Below are 17,908 nucleotides of genomic sequence, written 5' to 3' on the forward strand. Positions count from 1 at the left end.
GGGGAAAGGTAGAGAAGGAGGGAGGAGAGGTAGCCAAAGAAGGGCCAGAGGAGGAGCCGGGAGAAGGGTAAAGGAGGAGAGAGAGTCCTGAGTTTTAGAGATGAAATGAGAAGCCAGTGCCGTGCAGAGGGCCTGGGAAGGGACAGGAGAGGTAGAGACTGCCGGAGGATTGACCAGTTCCTTGCACATTTTAAAGAGTTCAGCCAAGTTGTTAGATGCATCAGAGACCCGGGCTTGGATGTGAGCTCGCCTCTTGCTGAGGACAGAGAGCCGGGACTATCCACATTCAGGAAATGCAGGTATATCCGGCCCGGCTAGAAGAGCATGCCTCGCTGCAAACATGACATACAGCAGCCCCAGATTGTAACATGCTGAGTTCATGCCATGAATATTGCCTGCAAAGTGCCAAATCAACAGCAGAAATCAGTCAGGTTCTTTCACTGCCCACTCCCAGTCGTGTAAGAGATAACTGAATTGTTAACGCACCTGTGATGGGGTCTGTTCCAATGCTTGTGCCGCTTTTCTTGACTCCTCCACCAAGATGACCAACACAATACGAATCTGAATCCTCATCTTCCATCCAAACAAAGGTCAGTTTTGAGAATGGAAAGCAAGAACAACAAGTTACTGACTGTACTGGGGTGCAGAAAGAGGGGCATAAAAAAACTAAAACATTCTTCAAACGTTACAGTTCAACCTTTGAAAACTCAGTTTTGTTAACATTGTCCAGCACATTTAAGTACCATTAAAATGCTCCCTTCTGTACAGAAGAAATGGTTAATGAAGTATCCTGTCTGGAGGATTGTGAGGCAGCTTGAAGACCGGGCAGTACTCTGTGGTAGCTGAATAGGAGGCTTGACTAGAAGAAGTTGTTATGAGTAGAAGCGCATAGGTAAGACTCCATCATAGGCAAACCACTACATCGACCAGCCCTCCAATCTGCACCAACTGACACTCTTGAAACACTCACCACAGACCACTGACACTACACCCACAAATATTCCAGGCTCCCTCCACATGCAGAAAAGCAGGGATACTACACACCTCTCTTCTTTTAATATTGTACACAGGTGGGATGTGGCACCTCACAACCCGAGTAACCAACAGCAATGCACACACATCCAAGCAGCCTCCTCGCCGTTTAAACCGCTCACAAACCCTCCCGCACTCAGTGGAGCACTCACACAAGGAACAACACCCACACACAACCAAGTAAGCAAGCAGTCACTTGTGTTACTCCAACCACCAATCAGCAACAGACTGCCATAAAAGCCATGACAATCTCACCCCCAACACACAAACATTTAAAAGAAGGAAACGACAGGACAGTGCATCACAATCCACACAAATCTGCACTTCAAGGGAGCAGTATTATCGGAAGGTGTATGGACATAGGGCAAAGTGCACCCATGGCCACATGGAGGGAAATAAACACGCACAAGACAATGAAACTCCAAAGGAGATTCCAAGAAAAACAAGCACAATGCATGTAAAGTAGAATTGGTATGCACGCCAAAACGAGAGTAAAGCAGAAGGAAAGTGGTGCAGGCACTGCTGCAATTAGACGTGAACATGAAAATGAAGGCTACGGAAACCAGAAGCACAGACATGCCCAAGAACATGAGTTTCACTCCCACACTGTGATGAATCCTACGGATCCCTCACTGAACCCCTGCCTCCTCCCGGGTGGCCAGGGAAAGGCAGGCACTTCCTGATCCTGACCCTTGGGGTGGTGTTCTGCAGGAGGATCACCTGTGAGGAGAAAAGGCCCAGGGAAGTTAGAGGAATTCGTGGGATGAGACACAGGATTTACCTTCTACTAAGGAAGACCTATCACAAACGCCACGGTATACAATCGCTTGTTGCCACAGTAACCCAACTGTTCTACATGTTGAACATCTGAATGTGGGAGAAAGCAGCTAGAGCTCCTGTGATACAAAAAGGAATAACACTTTGCGGACCCATAGAGCTAGAAACTTCCCCAACTCAAAAAGGAGGTAATGGAAGGAAGTGTGTGAATAATAACAGCCAAAAGTCTAGAAAGTCTTATTCCTCTTTCCAAACAAGACTGATAAATATTGTGTGCAATACTCCTTTATTTAATACTGTAGAGAGTGAAGATCAAATCATCAAAGTAGAAAAGAGGAGGCAAACTAACTTTGTTGGCATGGACTTAAAGTCCCATAATTCCCTCAGCACTGGGACGAGGAAGAGGGATGCAGAGGAATACTGCCGTAGGAGCAGTCCGCTAATTAGGGTAACCGTCTTAGGGAGACTGAGAGGCTTAAAAAAGCCACCTCAGGTGCAGGCACTAGAAAAGCAAAAACTGCAGAAGCAGTTGGAGCAGCAGGAAAGGAGGAAGCAGTGCGGACCATGTATGCAGAGGAAAGTAGAGCTGGAGGTGAAAGAAGACGCCGGGACCACTGTAAAACCTAACGCAGGGGGGGGGGCCTGAGAGAGTCTTTGCCTCAAGTGATCCCTGGTGCAGAGGTTGTGCAGCAGGAAGCAGCAGCAGGAAGCATAGGAAAAAGGAATGCCCTCTTTAAAGGCTTCAGGTGGCTGGGTTGCTGTGGCTATAGTATTGCATGGTAGGATAAGGGACAGTGAAGGCTGAAGGGCACAGTCTGTATGATTGGATGGTGGTATAGTGGGCAGTGAAGGCTGGAGAGCACAGTCTGTAGGATCGGGTGGTGGTATAGTGGGCAGTGATGGCTGGAGGGCACTGGCTGTAGGATTGGGTGGTGGTATAGTGGGCAGTGAAGGCTGGAGAGCACAGTCTTTTATTGGGTGGTGGTATAGTGGGCAGTGATGGCTGGAGGGCACTGGCTGTAGGATTGGGTGGTGGTATAGTGGGCAGTGATGGCTGGAGGGCACTGGCTGTAGGATTGGGTGGTGGTAGAGTGGGAAGTGATGGCTGGAGGGCATTGGCTGTAGGATTGGATGGTGGTATAGTGGGCAGTGATGGCTGGAATGCTCTGGCTATAGGATTGGATGGCGGTATAGTGGGCAGTGATGGCTGGAATGCTCTGGCAATAGGACTGCAAGGTAGGAGAAGGGACAGTGAAGGCTGGAGGGCACTGGCTGTAGGATTGGATGGTGGTATAGTGGGCAGTGATGGCTGGAATGCTCTGGCTATAGGACTGCAAGGTAGGAGAAGGGACAGTGAAGGCTGGAGAGCACAGTCTGTAGGATTGTCAGATGGATAACGGAACGTGCAAGCTGAGTCACACATGTCTCTGTTCCCATGCCTGATGTACTGCAAATACAGAACCTACTGCCCAAAGTTCACAGCATAACATATAATTACATAACATTTTAAAACAGATACCTTTCAACATACAAGATCCACATTTCATAAATATTCCTGTGCAGTGTTAGTAAGGAGGCCAACAATGTCTGCCAAGCCAGCAGTAATATTCTGTTCACTTACCTGAAGACAGGTTTATAAAAGGTTTTCTCTCAGGTTCTAGAGGCGCCTGTTTTTCACTGGCTCTTAAAAAAGAGACTGTATTGACAATAAGTGGACCTGAAAATGAAAAGACCAGATCTTGAAAACTCAATGACATGGAACATTTGGAGTAACACAATGTGGCATTTGTTTAGTGCTGTGTCTGGGTATCTGCAGGCAACAGACTCTCAGAGCATTTTCTCCTTTTGAGGGACGTTTATTCATTTACTAACCTGCAGTGGTTTACATTCTCCTTTCTGTCAAATAATTAACGATGAAACACACCATCTTAACAAACTCCAAGAACACCTGGCACCCCATAAAGGGCACGTGGCTCGAGATGCCCCCATTGTGCATATCCCAGGTCCTCTCAGGGCAACGCTACCCTGCACTGACATTCTACAAGCCTTAGAACTCACCCCACATTGACCAGAGAAGGCACCCTGCCACAGGTAATGGCCTGCTCCCCCAGATTATGGCACCCGCAGACTGATTGCTGAACTACTCTTACCCCTCATGGTGTCAAGACAAATAGATTGTTGAATTTAGTGTGTGCTACATCCCAGATATTGGGTGTTGCTCCCCATTTACCGATTGTTGCTTTTCCCCTGGGTACTGCTACTTTCCATAAATGTATTGTTGCAGCCCTTACACTGCTCCCATATGTGGATTGTTGCAGCCCTTACACTGCTCCCATATGTGGATTGTTGCAGCCCTTACACTGCTCCCATATGTGGATTGTTGCAGCCCTTACACTGCTCCCATATGTGGATTGTTGCAGCCCTTACACTGCTCCCATATGTGGAGTGTTGCAGCCCTTACACTGCTCCCATATGTGGATTGTTGCAGCCCTTACACTGCTCCCATATGTGGATTGTTGCAACCCTTATACTGCTCCCATATGGGGATTGGTGCTTTTCTTATAAGGCTTCCTATATGCCAATTGTTCAGTTCCTTATGCTACTCTATATATTGATTTTTGCATCCGTTATACTGCTCCCCATATGTTGATTGTTCAGTTTCTTATACTGTTCCAATGGTTACCAGACATTTTGTCGAAAAAAATTGGTCGACCAGACAAATGGTCGAACCAATTTGGTCGAAAACCAAATGGTCGATTTTTTTTTTCACCCCTTTTTTTTGGGGGTCCCCCCCCAACCCCTTTTTTTCTCTAAAACCCCCTTTTTTTAAAAAACGAAAACCCGAAAAATAAATATATAAATAAAATAAAAAATTCGACCATTTGGTTTTCGACCAAATTGCGTCGACCAAATGTCATTCGACCAGTTTTCAGTCGATCAAATGACTGGACACCTGTTCCAATATATTGATTGTTGCGTCCCTTATACTGCTCCCCATAAGACTGAGTCTCTTTATGCTGCTCCCCATATATGGATTGTTGCGTCCCTTATATTGCCCCCAATATATTGATTGCAGGCTAATTCAGCATCAGACAGGGGGACACACCTACCAACTACAAGAGTAAAGAAGGGGGGGCAGTGGGGGCAGCTACATGGGAAATGACACAGGTATTCTAAGCCACAGACACCCCATACAAAGGGCTTCACCGGGAACTGTAGGGGGTAATGATCCATTGGGTGCATATACTGTCCTATGATTAGCTAAATAAGGTGAAGGGTAAAATGAGCGCCATCATAAACACACAAAGTGGGAAATTCCTCGGGCGAACCTTGATCTGAAACCCATGACCAATATGACAGGGATCTGCAAAGGAGGGTGGGGCTTAAGCTACTCAATGCGAGAAAAAACATAACTAGAACAGGGTGATTTAATTACAGGGTAGTCAGCCAAACAAGCCGCCCTGGACGGCAGCGCTGTACCAGTGTGCCAATCACATGACCGCTGATGCCCATCGGCAGGCAACTGTGGGAGAGGAACACTGGATGGGGTGGTGTTCCTGGGAGAACAATCAGACAGTACGTTCTTGAGCACTGGGGAGGTGGACAGCCTCCAAAGTATCTACCACAGAGTTTGCAAAGGTCATCATCTAACAGGTATCATGTGAATGACCCCTTTCCCACCAGCTGCAGGGTGTCTTGTGTTCTGTTCTCAATGGTGCTGACCAACGGCAGTGTATTAAAGTTCCGGCAGTCAGCACAAATGTTACTTCAGTAATAGCAAGTGGTTCCGGGTGGGGTGTGAATACATGTGGTACCACTGGGGGGGCATTGTAATGGGAAACTGTTAATCTGTTTGCTTCAATTACGCTTCACTTATCAATGTAAACTTTGAGGAGGTGATGTCTACGAACCAATGAAATCCCTGGGAAACATAGAAAAAGTGAATTCTCCAACTTGCAAGTGTTTCAATGGCTTTCCGACCATTGGGTTTCTTGGTATAAAACCACTGTTCATATTCCATTCAGATCTCAGCCTTTCGATCAGAGCCTATCCACTGTTCTGTTTGATTTGTGCTCACCCATCTGTAATAAACAGTGTTGATTCTTGCCCAGTGTTTGCTCTACTTTTTGAGTATGCGTTTTTCATTATGCTCCAATTGGTGGACCCCTAATTACATTTTTGGAGGCTCCAGCGAGATGTCTCGGGGTATCAAGGCTGCACTCCCTGGGGGCGCAGGGCTTGCGACCGCAGACCTGTTCACTGCGTATCACAGAGGAGGCTCTGCAGATACCGAGTTCGCAAATGCCTGCCAGGTCCCGAGCACCGTCCCGCACTCAGTGGAAGGGTGAGCCTGCGGTGGAGGCTCAATACCGAGGGGGCTCGAGAGTATCCAGGACGGGAGTATAACTCTGCAAGAAGACGGTGCACAATAGTACATGCCTATGGAGGGGGAGGGATATGTTCTTTTTATTGTGTATAGGAGGCGTTCTCAGAGAGGGGAGGACGATCGGCTGTTGTAGTGTAGCATACCACTCGATAGGGTGTGGGTGCTGGCGTGGGCAGACCTGCGGTAGAGCAAGAGGTGTGTAGTGTGTGGTGAACTCCGTTCGAGAGGAGTGGGGCATAATATAGTTGATTGTATAGTGCGGTCATTGGGGTACAAGTTAGCCTTAAAAAGGGTCTTGTGTGTTGTAGTGGAGTCATTCAGTGGTGAGAGCTTGTGGTGGACAAGTAGTGGATATGCTTCCTCTTGCCCACGGGCTCAGGGTCCTCCCACGGCAAGACATGTACAATGATGGTACTGCCCAGACCTACTGTGGAAACAACTGGCTGTAATCAATTAGATTCCAGGGTATACGATGGCAGTCCCCGCCAAATGCCTCTAACAGAGGCAAACATGTTCCCTTTGCCAAAGCTTGTACACTTTAGAATTTGTTTATGCTCATCTGCCACTGGGAACAATCACTAGTATGCTTCACTGAAACCCCCCTTACACCAGAGTCAAGCCTTTAATACTTTGTTCCCCACTTACTAAGAAATTAAATGCTTGCAAGCCCCATCAAAGTATTGCCCTATTCCAGATCTATATTTCAACCTGGCCTTCTGCCCATTTGTCCAGCACCGAACAAGATCACCAGTTTGAAAAGAATTTGTTCCAATAAGAAGATCCTATTATTTAAGCTAGATCTGTGATGGAATATCAAACAACATTGAGGCAATCTTAAAATATCCAATATGACAGTCCATAGATTCCTGATCAAACGTACCCAGTGAGATCAAGGCCTGGTGAATTTCCTTCATCACGTTCCTGTACAGGTCCCTCTGCCATTCTTGCAAAAGCTTCCACTCCACGTCGGAGAAACAGGCCGAGGCATCACGGAAAGCAACCTGTGAAGTGAAATAGAACATACTGCACTTAGCCACATAATTCATTCAAATATAAAACAAAGCCTTATTCAGACATGAATACATATCCATAAAAGAAATGTACACCATTAAATTATAACTTGGACAAAACAGCAACAATAAATACAATAGGTCATAAAAATGCTTAAATCATAAAATATGATAAAGGTCTGAACTAATAAAATTAAAGTCGGTAAAATTGGCTTCTGCTCTTACAACCTCAGGTACAGTAGTCGCTTTAAAGGGTACTAGTACATCAAATGAGTTTATCTGGATCCTTGTACTGGGACAGAATACTATAAATTGAATACCAATTCCTCCAGAACAGCAGGCAGGGGCAATGACTGGAAGATAAAATTTCTGTGTTTACATCAAACCTGTCAACAGGAGAAGGTTTAAACGAAGGCTGATATTCAACACTCTCTTCCGATCATTCAAATTCCACCACAAATATGGCTTTCATAGTAATATTATCTTATGGTAATGACAATAATAGTAATCTTTAATATTATTATGCTATTTATTGAGCGTGGACCTAGTTTAAGGAAACAATGGGACGCCTAGGGGCAAGTAGACACCTAGGAAATCAGATCATAAGAGAGCAATACAAGGGAGCGAGGAGCTACCAAATGGGGTTGGAAAGGAGGGGGAATTAGGCAGCCAGAGCTCTACAAGTCACCAGGGGAGAAAACAGGGGGTGTAGGCAGATTACCCAGTCTCATGTTAGGAGGGGACCTATGTGTTGAGAAGAAGCCATGCCTTAAACTTCATAATGTATCAGTCTCAAGTTAGGAAGGGAGTGGGCCTGGGTGTTAGGAAGGATTAATAATTAGGTGTCTCTGCACTTCATGTATGGGTTACATCCTCAGTAGACACTTGGAAGATTAAATGAGCAGTCCTAGAATACCCCCAACTGGCGTGGCCTCTGGCGGCAACTGGAATGCGTGGATTGCTGCTCCCAAAGAAACGCACTGAGCACAGGTAGTGGAGTTTCACCTACTTATGAAGGATGTTTAAAGACTATTTACACTTTAAATCAACAGCATCACAATAGACCGTACTAAATGTCAACAAGGGATTTATTCCACTTCAAATTTGGCAGAAAGCATTTTAACAGGTCGTGGGAGTGCGTTGCTTAGATAGGTGACCCATTCTCATCTTACATTTGCCTTTTACAACCTTAGTAGGGTAACCAACGTCTTGTATTTTCCAGGACAGTCACAATTCTTTGGACTTGGTAGGAAGAATTTTGCCTGTTTGCTTTCTCCATTGCCTGCATAAAGTGGCCCGAAGCACTGGTGGACGACGGGCAACTGTAGAGTCCGTGACCATCTTAAAGCAGCCCTGGTCTGAGAGGACCTGCCAGTGTGTTGCTCCATCCACTCTCTTCTTCTACCGCCAACTATTCTCACTCTTCTTTAGACAGCCTGCTTGAAGCTGTGACCATCTGCATTCTACTTGCCTGCTTCTTGTCCCGCTGTAAAGAAAGTCACCCAATTTGCTGTAAACTCGATCTGCAGGACTGATGTATTCTTTGAGTTAGGTCTTTCACTGCAGCCAGGGTTTGATAGGTTAAAACATCACTCTCTCACATACTCACTTATATCTTCAATAGGTGCGCTATTATTAAAGATAGCCGCGACTAACCTTATGCAGCTGGCAGTAAGGAAAGGCAATGCCATCTGCTAGTTTTCCTTCCAATGTTTCACTTAAGCAATAGAACCCAAGGAGGGGGCATTACCAGTCTAGTAATGCCCCACAGCGTCATTTACAAGCCTGAGCGAAGCTGGAGATACAGTCCTGTTCCCAGTGCCAGCGTGGGACACTGCTGCAGCAGGTAAGTGGGAGGAGGAAGGGGGACTTAAATATGTGGAAAGGTGGGGCGGGGGAAGGGATGCAGGGAGCGGACATACCAGATTTCCTTGTGAGAGAAGATGGCGGCCTCCCGCTCCGAGGAGACTTGGAGCAGGGTCTTTCCCTGTGTGGTAAGGACTCCATTCCAAGCCTCCTGATATGCTTGGAGGTTGCCACACACCTCTCGTCGGGTACTCATTTAAAAAAAAAAACATTCCTAATATGACAACTACTTGCCTTTTGCTTTATGTAAAATGCCAGTAATAACCACGTTTTAGAAAACGTTTCAAATACACATTGGAAAAAGAAGCATGCAATAGGCTACAGTATATTCCTGCTGCATCCTCCGGTGGTGCAGAACCTGGGACAGAGGAAGCTGGGGGACTTGTGCAACCCATTGGTCTTGGTGGGAGAGAGGCTCACAGACTTATATACCCTTCTGCCAGCAATACTTTCCAGAGAGGGAGGAGCGAAGCCTGAAAACTGTTAAACAAAGGCATTTTCCCCCAAAATTACCAAAACAGTCAGAGGGTACCGACACCCACCACTGCAAACACTTCTGATCGATTCTGACACGCTAGGACTATCCAGGAGCTGTGCCAGGACCTTTCTACTTTTTCAGTAAAAAAAGGGGGCATGAGATTCAGGGGGGCCCACAACTGCCCCTATGTTGGCAGTCAGCTTCCCTATGATACAGCAATATGGGCCTTTCATTTGCCTTTCACACTGGACTTTAGACCTACGCTTTACAGCGCCGATTACCAGCTGCGTTTTCTGGAGCACTTCAGGTTCTATCAGAACTTTCCACAAACGTTGCAGACAATTCATATACATTACAAAGATTGAAAGACCTAAAAACTTCAATATCAGGAATATATTACAATTGTTTACAAAATATTATAAAAATACACTGAATAAGAATTTCACTTTCCAATCCAGATTTACTTTACCAACTATTCACAGCATATCAGGCCATCAAACACTAAACCTAATGTTAACCTCTTCTCTATTATACACAATTAGCGGGATAGGGCCATGTGCAGAGAATGTGCCTTGAATGTAATGCTTGGGCCCCCGTTTTGACCGTTCATTGAAAACGGGGGCCCGTGTAACGTTTGTCCCCCACCTCCATTGTTAAGGATGTGGGAGATACCTCCGCAACCCCCTTTTGACCTCCTTACCAGAACATGAGGAGCGGGGACAACCCTGCAACTCCCACTCCTCATGCTCAGGTAAGTAGGTCGAATGTGAAGAAGATAAAAAAGGAACTCCATTTGTAGGTCATAAAGGGAAAACTATCAATTTGGGTACTTCCCAATATTACCCTTGGCCTTCCTAGTTTTCGTCTGGATAATGTGTCTATGCACCCACCGCTCCCCCTCTCCAAACCCAGATAAGGATAGCGGTCGACGTATTCCAGTTTACCCAATACAGTCTTCAATAAAGGCCTATTCATTTTCTTGCCACAGACCACCACCCCAACTTTAGTTTTCTCCACGTTTATTAACAGTTCATCATCTACTGCATAGGTGGCCAATTCATTCACTATATTCGACATACCAGAAGAAGGTTGGTCAAATAACAGCAAGTCGTCTGCGTATAACATCGCCGTTAGCAATGAGTCTCCTAATCTTGGAGGGCAACTGGCCTTATCTCTCCTAAACTTGGGTAAATCCACTGTGTATAAATTAAACAATAGGGGAGCCAAAACACAACCTTGCTTGACTCCCCTATTCACCAGCACAGGTTCTGAAATGATGCCTGAGGGATTCAAACGTATGCAGGTTTTGTTATTGCAGTGTAACTCAAAGATTATCTGCAACAACCACGGAGGAAATCCCAGCCTTGTATGTTTTCTCCATAAAATATTCCTATTTACAAGACCAGAAGCGGATTTAAAATTCACAACAAGAGTAACATACAAGCATAGGCTATTCGCACCATTGCCTTTCCCCAGAGCCCTATATATCAAAGGGTCAAGTGCCCTGATGTTATGCCCTATGGAAGATCCGGCCCGAAGACTGGTCTGAAAGGGGTACAAAACAAAGTCTGCAAGGAACTAGCCAATCCTGCTGAGGCCTCCTCTACCATTGCACCCACCCAGGCCCGTTGCTCAGCCCTGGCTGCACACTTCACCTCAAAACACAAGATATCCTATCGTCTCTCTCTCCCTCCCTCCCCACCTTATGCACCAACATCTCTTATAGCTCCCTTGGCCAACCCCATCACTCCCCTTCTTCTCTCTTCCCTGCCACACCTGAGGAGGTCACTAGACAAGTCCGGTCTATGAAAGCCTCTTCCTCCAAACAGGTGGATCCCTGTCCCTCCAAAACCATCAATGACAACATGGACTCTCTCGCCCCAGCCTTGGCCGACCTCTGCAGCCTCTTATTTGCCACTGGAGTTTTCCCCAATGCTCTTAAGCACTCCCTTGTGCACCCTCTCCTCAAAGAACCTTGTGCTGACCCATCCATTCCTTCAAACTATTGACAGATCTCTTTCACTCCTTTCCTGGGCAAACACCTGGAGAAGTTGGCTATTTCCCAGCTTAGCCTCCACACTAAATCTGTTGTTTGCTTCCATGACCACCAGTCTGGATTTAGAGCATCCAGAGGCACAGAAACTGCTCTTATGAACACCCGTGAAGATCTGCTCTCAGATCTTTGTCCTCATTCTACTCGACCCGTCTTCTGCCTTCGATACGGTAAATCACAACACACTAATTGCACATCTCTGTGATACACTGACCATCACTGATCAGGGCCTGACGTGGCTAACCTCCTTTCTCTCTGACCGCCCATCCCTGTGGACCTTTCTCTCCCCTATCAATCTCTCTACGTGTGCTCTCCCCTAGGGATATAACCTATCCCCCTGGTTTTTCAACTGCTACACGGCCCATAGGATAGCCACTTTCACATCCAACTTTCAGTGTTAAGGGGATGACAAGCAGCTCTCCTTCAGGCTACCCTCTGTCTCTTCATCACTCATACCCGACTTTCTGTCTGCAATTCAGTCGTGGTGTGCTGCAAACAACCTCTCCCTCAATGTCAGTAAGACAGAGATTGCCCTCATCGGGACCCCTGCTCCTGCCTTCCCTCTGGCAAACCTCCCTTGGCTCTGCGCCTCCACCTATCAACGAGGCAAAATATCTAGGGGTCATCTTCGACTCCACTCTCTCCTTCTCGTCTCACATCACGGACATCTCTAAAAAGTCCCACTACCAACTTCACCTTCTCAGAGGTATTCCACCTTTTCTCACTTTCCCCACAGAGGTTTGCTGTCTTCAGAGCCCTGGTCCTCTCTAGGCTGGACTACTGCAACAGCATCTTTCTCAACCTTCCTTCCTCTACAACTCATCCAGATGAGAACCGCAAGACTTATCCTTGGCCTCAAGCCCAGGCACTGCATTTCTCTGGCACTGAAATCCCTTCACTGGCTCCCCGTGACTGCAAGGATTAAGTTCAAAGCCCTTTGTATTGTACACAAGGCTTTCTGGGGCCCGCGCCACTCTATCTGCAATACTCTCTTCCTAAATACTCTCCTTCCCGAGCCCTCTGCTCGTCTTCCTCCACCTCTACTGCTGCTCAGTTTTGCTTACTGGTTACTGGTGTACGTTCAGAGCCTCACAGGTCCCAAACCTCTGTCAGAAGTCTCCTGCACTTGCCTCCCAGCTTTGCACGCAGCACAACTGCACTTTAGTTTCGACCCATGAGAGTGGCATCTCTCTACGCTTAACCCATGTTCTGACGGGACTGGGCACACTTGGTCCCTACTTAAACCCCCACCCCAATGCACTTCCTGTTCTGTGCACCTTGATCTGAATGTACACCTAGTAAGATCGTTTGTCTTGTCTTTCCCTCCCATGCATGGTTGCCCTTTGAAACACATAATAAATAATCAAACATCATGTAGTTTCACCCATTTATTAAGTTCTTCCAATAAGAGGGATTCAAAGATTTTCCCGTCACGTCTATCATCGACAGCACTCTGTAGTTATCAGTACACAAGCGACTGCTTTTCTTGTGAACCGGAATCAGAACCATCTACTACCATGAGGGAGGAATTTTGCGATCCTCACAAAAATTCTTAAACAGATGACGCAAAGGCAGGCCCAGTTTGCAGGATCTCTTTTAAGGATCAGGTTGGCAAGGCCATTGAGCCCAAGGGCCCTTGAGCTTTTCAATTTGTTTATTGCACCCAGTATCTCCTCAGATTCCATCTTCAATTCCCAAGCCCTTGCGTCCATCCCACAATAAGGCTCAATTTGAGCAGAAAACTTAGTCAAAGTTATAAAACGTAGCCAGGTCTCAGAGAGAATAGGATTGAGCAAACTCACCTTGCCCTCTCTAGCGGATGACAAGATTTGCACTAAAAAAAAAAAAAAAAAAAAAAAAAAACACACGCCTGTTACGGCTGCACATTATCATCACAAATCGCTGCCATTTACCCTTCCTAATAGATCCCTTATAGTGCAGTTACCATTTATGGTAATCCCATGTGTTACCTCAACTGCAAACCCAGCAGATTCAAACATAGTCACAGTCCTGCACACCTCTCTATGCAGCTTGCGTTTGGCATTTAATTTCAAAAGGCTTACCATGCTGGCCGTCCAACATCCAGCTCACTGAAGCTGGTACGCACCCTACCTTAAAAGCGCAATGGCGGAGCCAATCCTCATCTCACTAGCTGAGCATAAAGGGGATAGGATCCGATCCATGCCACCTCCCTCAAACAGGCTTGAACAAATCTTGTCAACATTCCAACTGGACTAGTTTAGCCAGTTCCCCGGTTTATGGAAACATGACCACATTTAGGACTATTTACCTCCCCACGCTCCAAGATAAGTCACGAATGAGCATTGCGTGGTCACTGAACCCTGTGGGCCTGATCGCCAAATCGTTCACACATTCAAACAACATATTATTACCAGCAACATAGTCAAGAGTGGCCCTTTCACGCCCACTTACCCAAGTGGGCCCACCCGGGATATTACCCTTCGTTCGTCTATTAAGATTGCCAAATCCCAATCCTTTAGAAATACCAACTATTGATTTCCACAAAGGTTAGATTGCTTACTACTCATGATACACTTCCCTGCCACATTTTTATACTGTAGAAGCTTCACATTGTCTAAACATCTGGCATTCCAATTCCCACACAGTATTACTATCTCAGTAGCCCTGTGGTTCAGCCACAATGATCAAGTGACTTTGATGTAGACCAAAATGTCAGCATCTGCAGCATTACCAGGGCGGTCATAAATATTGAAGATCAATAGGTGATACTCCCTCCCGTATTAGGAATCAAACCCTCCACCGCCAAAACATTGCCCCCAGAATCCATCGGCATCATCTTTGTAGAGCTCCATACATTTTTCACATCTATAATTAGACCGCCACTTTGGCGACCCAACACACCTTTCTTAGCAGGCAGGTGATGTATACAATAATATCCATGTTAAGCAAAACCATCAACATAGTTTCCTGGAGAGAAAACATGTCTGAATGAAGGAGTAAACCAAACAAGCCACAGCGGAAAACAGGTGGGAGTAGCCTGTCGAGTTCCAACTAATAAACTTAGAATTTCACTTGTTTCGATCACCCATACTCAGAGGAACACTTTTAAGCCACTCCCACCCTTGCACATTATCAAATAAATTTAGATGGACCCTGAATGGGAGGTGTAGTCGTAACAACTTGGGTAATCAGCTGCTTACACTTACATTTACACTGGGTGCATTCCAGAGGGGTCTGGGACACTAACAATGCCTTATACAGTCTAAACCCTAGGTAAACCAAAGAAACTTTACTTGAGCGTAAACAACAATGGATTCTAGTGGCAATACAACCCTCAGCTCTTAGCAGCTCAATAAACTCAAAATCACTTGACTGCAACAGGCGGGGTGAAGGAACCCTGGCAAAAATAGAAGTATTTTCTCAGATCCTTAGTAGAGCCAACCCCAATCACAACTGTTATGTGCTCTAGAATAGATGTGTTAGGTGGGCACTCCATAACGGTCTGCCATTGCACAGCCCTCATAGCAACGTGCTCATCCAAGTTTTTCTGATGTCTGCACACTGAGGACCAGCAACAATTCGCTCTAACTGTCTGCACCGTAGTTCTTTACTACTGAGGGTTCATGCTTCTGGTTACTGACGTTGCTCTCTTTTCCCTTTACCAGCCAACTAGTAAGCATGCCCACGGAATTAGCCATTCTTTTCCACCTCTTCGCCTCCCCTTTCCTTCGTTTTTATTCATTTATTTATTACCTATAGTAGATTTGGTCGTAGAATGAAGTCGATGATCCGACTCTCACCCCTCTGTTTGCATTGTCCCCTTTTTTCTTACTAGCTTAACCTGTAAGCGCTTTCGATGGGGACAGCACCTCGACAGTTTGTACTGGGACATGGTGTCCTTGCTCCTTCTCCAAAGCAAAGACAACTGGATCTGCAGAGGCACACTGGGCACTCCTCCTTCGAGGCAGGCCCATTAACTCGGGTTCCGATTGCCCCGGCTCCTTTAATAGTAAACTACTCGGTTTTTTTAGGTCCTCATGTATACATCCACACAGCCTAAATAACGTCTTCAGGGCAAAGTGCAAGATCAGGCTTTCGAAGAGTTGCAATAATTACTCAATGAATGGTCGTGGGGTGGGTACTGCTACAGCTGGGGCATTATCACAATCGGATTCAAAAATTAAATTAGGGCTCGCCGACAACCTTTGAGAGTGGGCCTTCATAATCAGGTGAGGATTTGAGGTACTGCGAGCTGGAGGTTCAGCTGCCTTACAAGCCCCTGTCTGCACTCCGGGTGCTGGCGGTCGAGTTTGGCTAAGCAGGGCATAACACGATTCAAGAAGAGAGTTATTATCAATATTGTAACTCTCTTCCTGTGAGATCCCCACTCCTTCACTGCCGGGAGCCTGATTAGGGGGGCGATCCACCACCATCACTGATGCAACACTTGCCCAGGCGGTTGAATCTAACTCACCTTCCCGATGGAAGAAGATGGTGATTTTGCCTTGAGAGCCTCATTTCCCCAACTGCGCCTGTACTTGCTTTTCAACTACCAATTCCGTGTTACTGGGAGGGAAGACTTCACATACCCCCTCGTTATTTTTATTTTTGGGGGCTCCAATATGGTTTTCCTTTTCTCAAATCATAAACTTTGTTTTTTCTTGTGACCTTCACTGTCATCGTTTAGGGAGAGAGGGGATTAAAGACCTCTCCCTGCATACTGTCAATGGTTTAAACAGTTATAGTAAAACATTTGTACTTACCACAGGCACCGTCATGCCCCCTTGGGAGGATAAATGTCTGATTTATAAAGTTCACGGGAGACTCAAAATATCAGGACGCTATGCCGAAGGATCTTCACTCCCCTGATGACCCCCAGGAGAACCAAAGGAAACCATTTTCGCCACACCACTTGAGCATACCACGCAGCACTACCGCACTGCAGCTTAGTTCTTGTAGCCGACTCGTGAAGGCTCCTCCTCCAGTAATTGCCAAGGAAACAGACTGATCACCGGAACCACAGGAAAACCACTTGGCCACACCACTGGAGTTACATGTTGGCTATTTGGTGGCCATTAACCTTGGGTCCATTGGGTACTCACCATCATGCTGAAATAGGAACCCCGAACATCTCCAGCCAGCCCCGACTATTATCCATGGTAAGCTAGCTACCTGGGCGATGGTGGCATGTAACTATATTGTGGGGTTTGCATGCACGTCCCTTGAAAACACAGAAAAGGGTGTTGATGTAAAGAGCAAATCACAATGGTCCCAATTAAGGCTTGCTCCAGGCCAGCCCTGAATGAGAAGGTCATGTCCCAGCCGGGCTCCATGGACCAGCCCAGGTCATTTTCCCTCAAGCTCGGTTTCTTTGCGACATAAACCACGCTTGAAAAGAAAAACACTGACAAGTCTGAACTGTTAAACGTATTGACATTAAAGTACGTGAAAATGATGTGTTAAATATGTATGCGTGCTTGCACACGTTATTCGTGGGCTATTTTACAAGATGCATGACTTTTGAGGTGAAAAAACGGTTCTGTGATATTTTAGCTTTTTGTTGGTCACCTACCAAAAAGACTGATTTTTTCGGCCGATTTTCGGCGGCCCACAAAATGCGGAAATATCGGCCCCTGCATATACTTGCGTGCGGCAGAGGCATGACAGCTTGATTAAAGACGGTCTTCCTAAATCTATCCCTTTTTTCCGATCATATTAAAACCACTTTTTCGCTTAATACCGAAAAAACTATAGGCCATTATACAGAGATGAGCGATTGTGTTGTGTGAGTTATAAGACAATGAGCCAGTCCTGGCTTTCAGGCTCACTAGGTATTGCATTATGGTACTTGTAGTCCTTCAAGTGTGATTTTTTTAGAATTGTCAATTAAATGAAGTATGACTATCTCCAGAAAGAAACGTTTCAAAAGAAAGAAAGAATCTTGCAAAGATGTGGCATGTGCATGTTTAGCAGTAGTCACGTAAATGGATTTAGGGGATGGAATAATGAATACTGCAAGGTACCACTTGACCACAGGAGATAAAGTGCCCATATTTGTACAGAAGTAAAACTCCCTCTACCTGGCAACACTTACATTAGGAGAACCCTGGCGTGACATTTCTATTTGTTGATCTTTTCAGGTGAATCAATGATGAAAAACTGCTCCAAGAGCAAACGCTAATAAGACGCCAAACAAGAGACTCTTCAAAGAACAATGTCACGGGCTGGCTTTCCGCTCTACTGCACATGCGCAGAACCCGAAACACTGCCACAAGACCCTGCCCTGTGCAGCGGCCTCACCAGGCACGGGACCGTTGCGGAAG

General features: G+C 46.1%; 1 protein-coding gene across 3 annotated transcripts in view; it reads right to left on the reverse strand.

Annotated features, from left to right (window-relative positions):
• Positions 1 to 17,830, reverse strand: part of LOC138489310 (zinc finger protein 354C-like) — a 96,035-nt gene extending 78,205 nt beyond the window's left edge. For all 3 annotated transcript variants that reach the window (XR_011274776.1, XR_011274777.1, XM_069617010.1), the window contains exons 1-4: positions 17,680 to 17,830; positions 7,077 to 7,197; positions 3,431 to 3,526; positions 487 to 573 (exon numbers count right to left, since the gene is read on the reverse strand). Coding sequence is in view for 1 of the 3 variants with exons in the window: in XM_069617010.1 (XP_069473111.1) it covers positions 487 to 573; positions 3,431 to 3,526; positions 7,077 to 7,197; positions 17,680 to 17,703 (328 nt within the window). In the remaining 2 variants the exon portion in view is untranslated. The remainder of the gene's footprint in view (positions 1 to 486; positions 574 to 3,430; positions 3,527 to 7,076; positions 7,198 to 17,679) is intronic.
• Positions 17,831 to 17,908: the final 78 nt, after the last annotated feature.

The sequence above is a fragment of the Ambystoma mexicanum genome, chromosome 9 (assembly GCF_040938575.1).
Source record: "Ambystoma mexicanum isolate Mex_15411 chromosome 9, UKY_AmexF1_1, whole genome shotgun sequence".
Taxonomy (NCBI): domain Eukaryota; kingdom Metazoa; phylum Chordata; class Amphibia; order Caudata; family Ambystomatidae; genus Ambystoma; species Ambystoma mexicanum.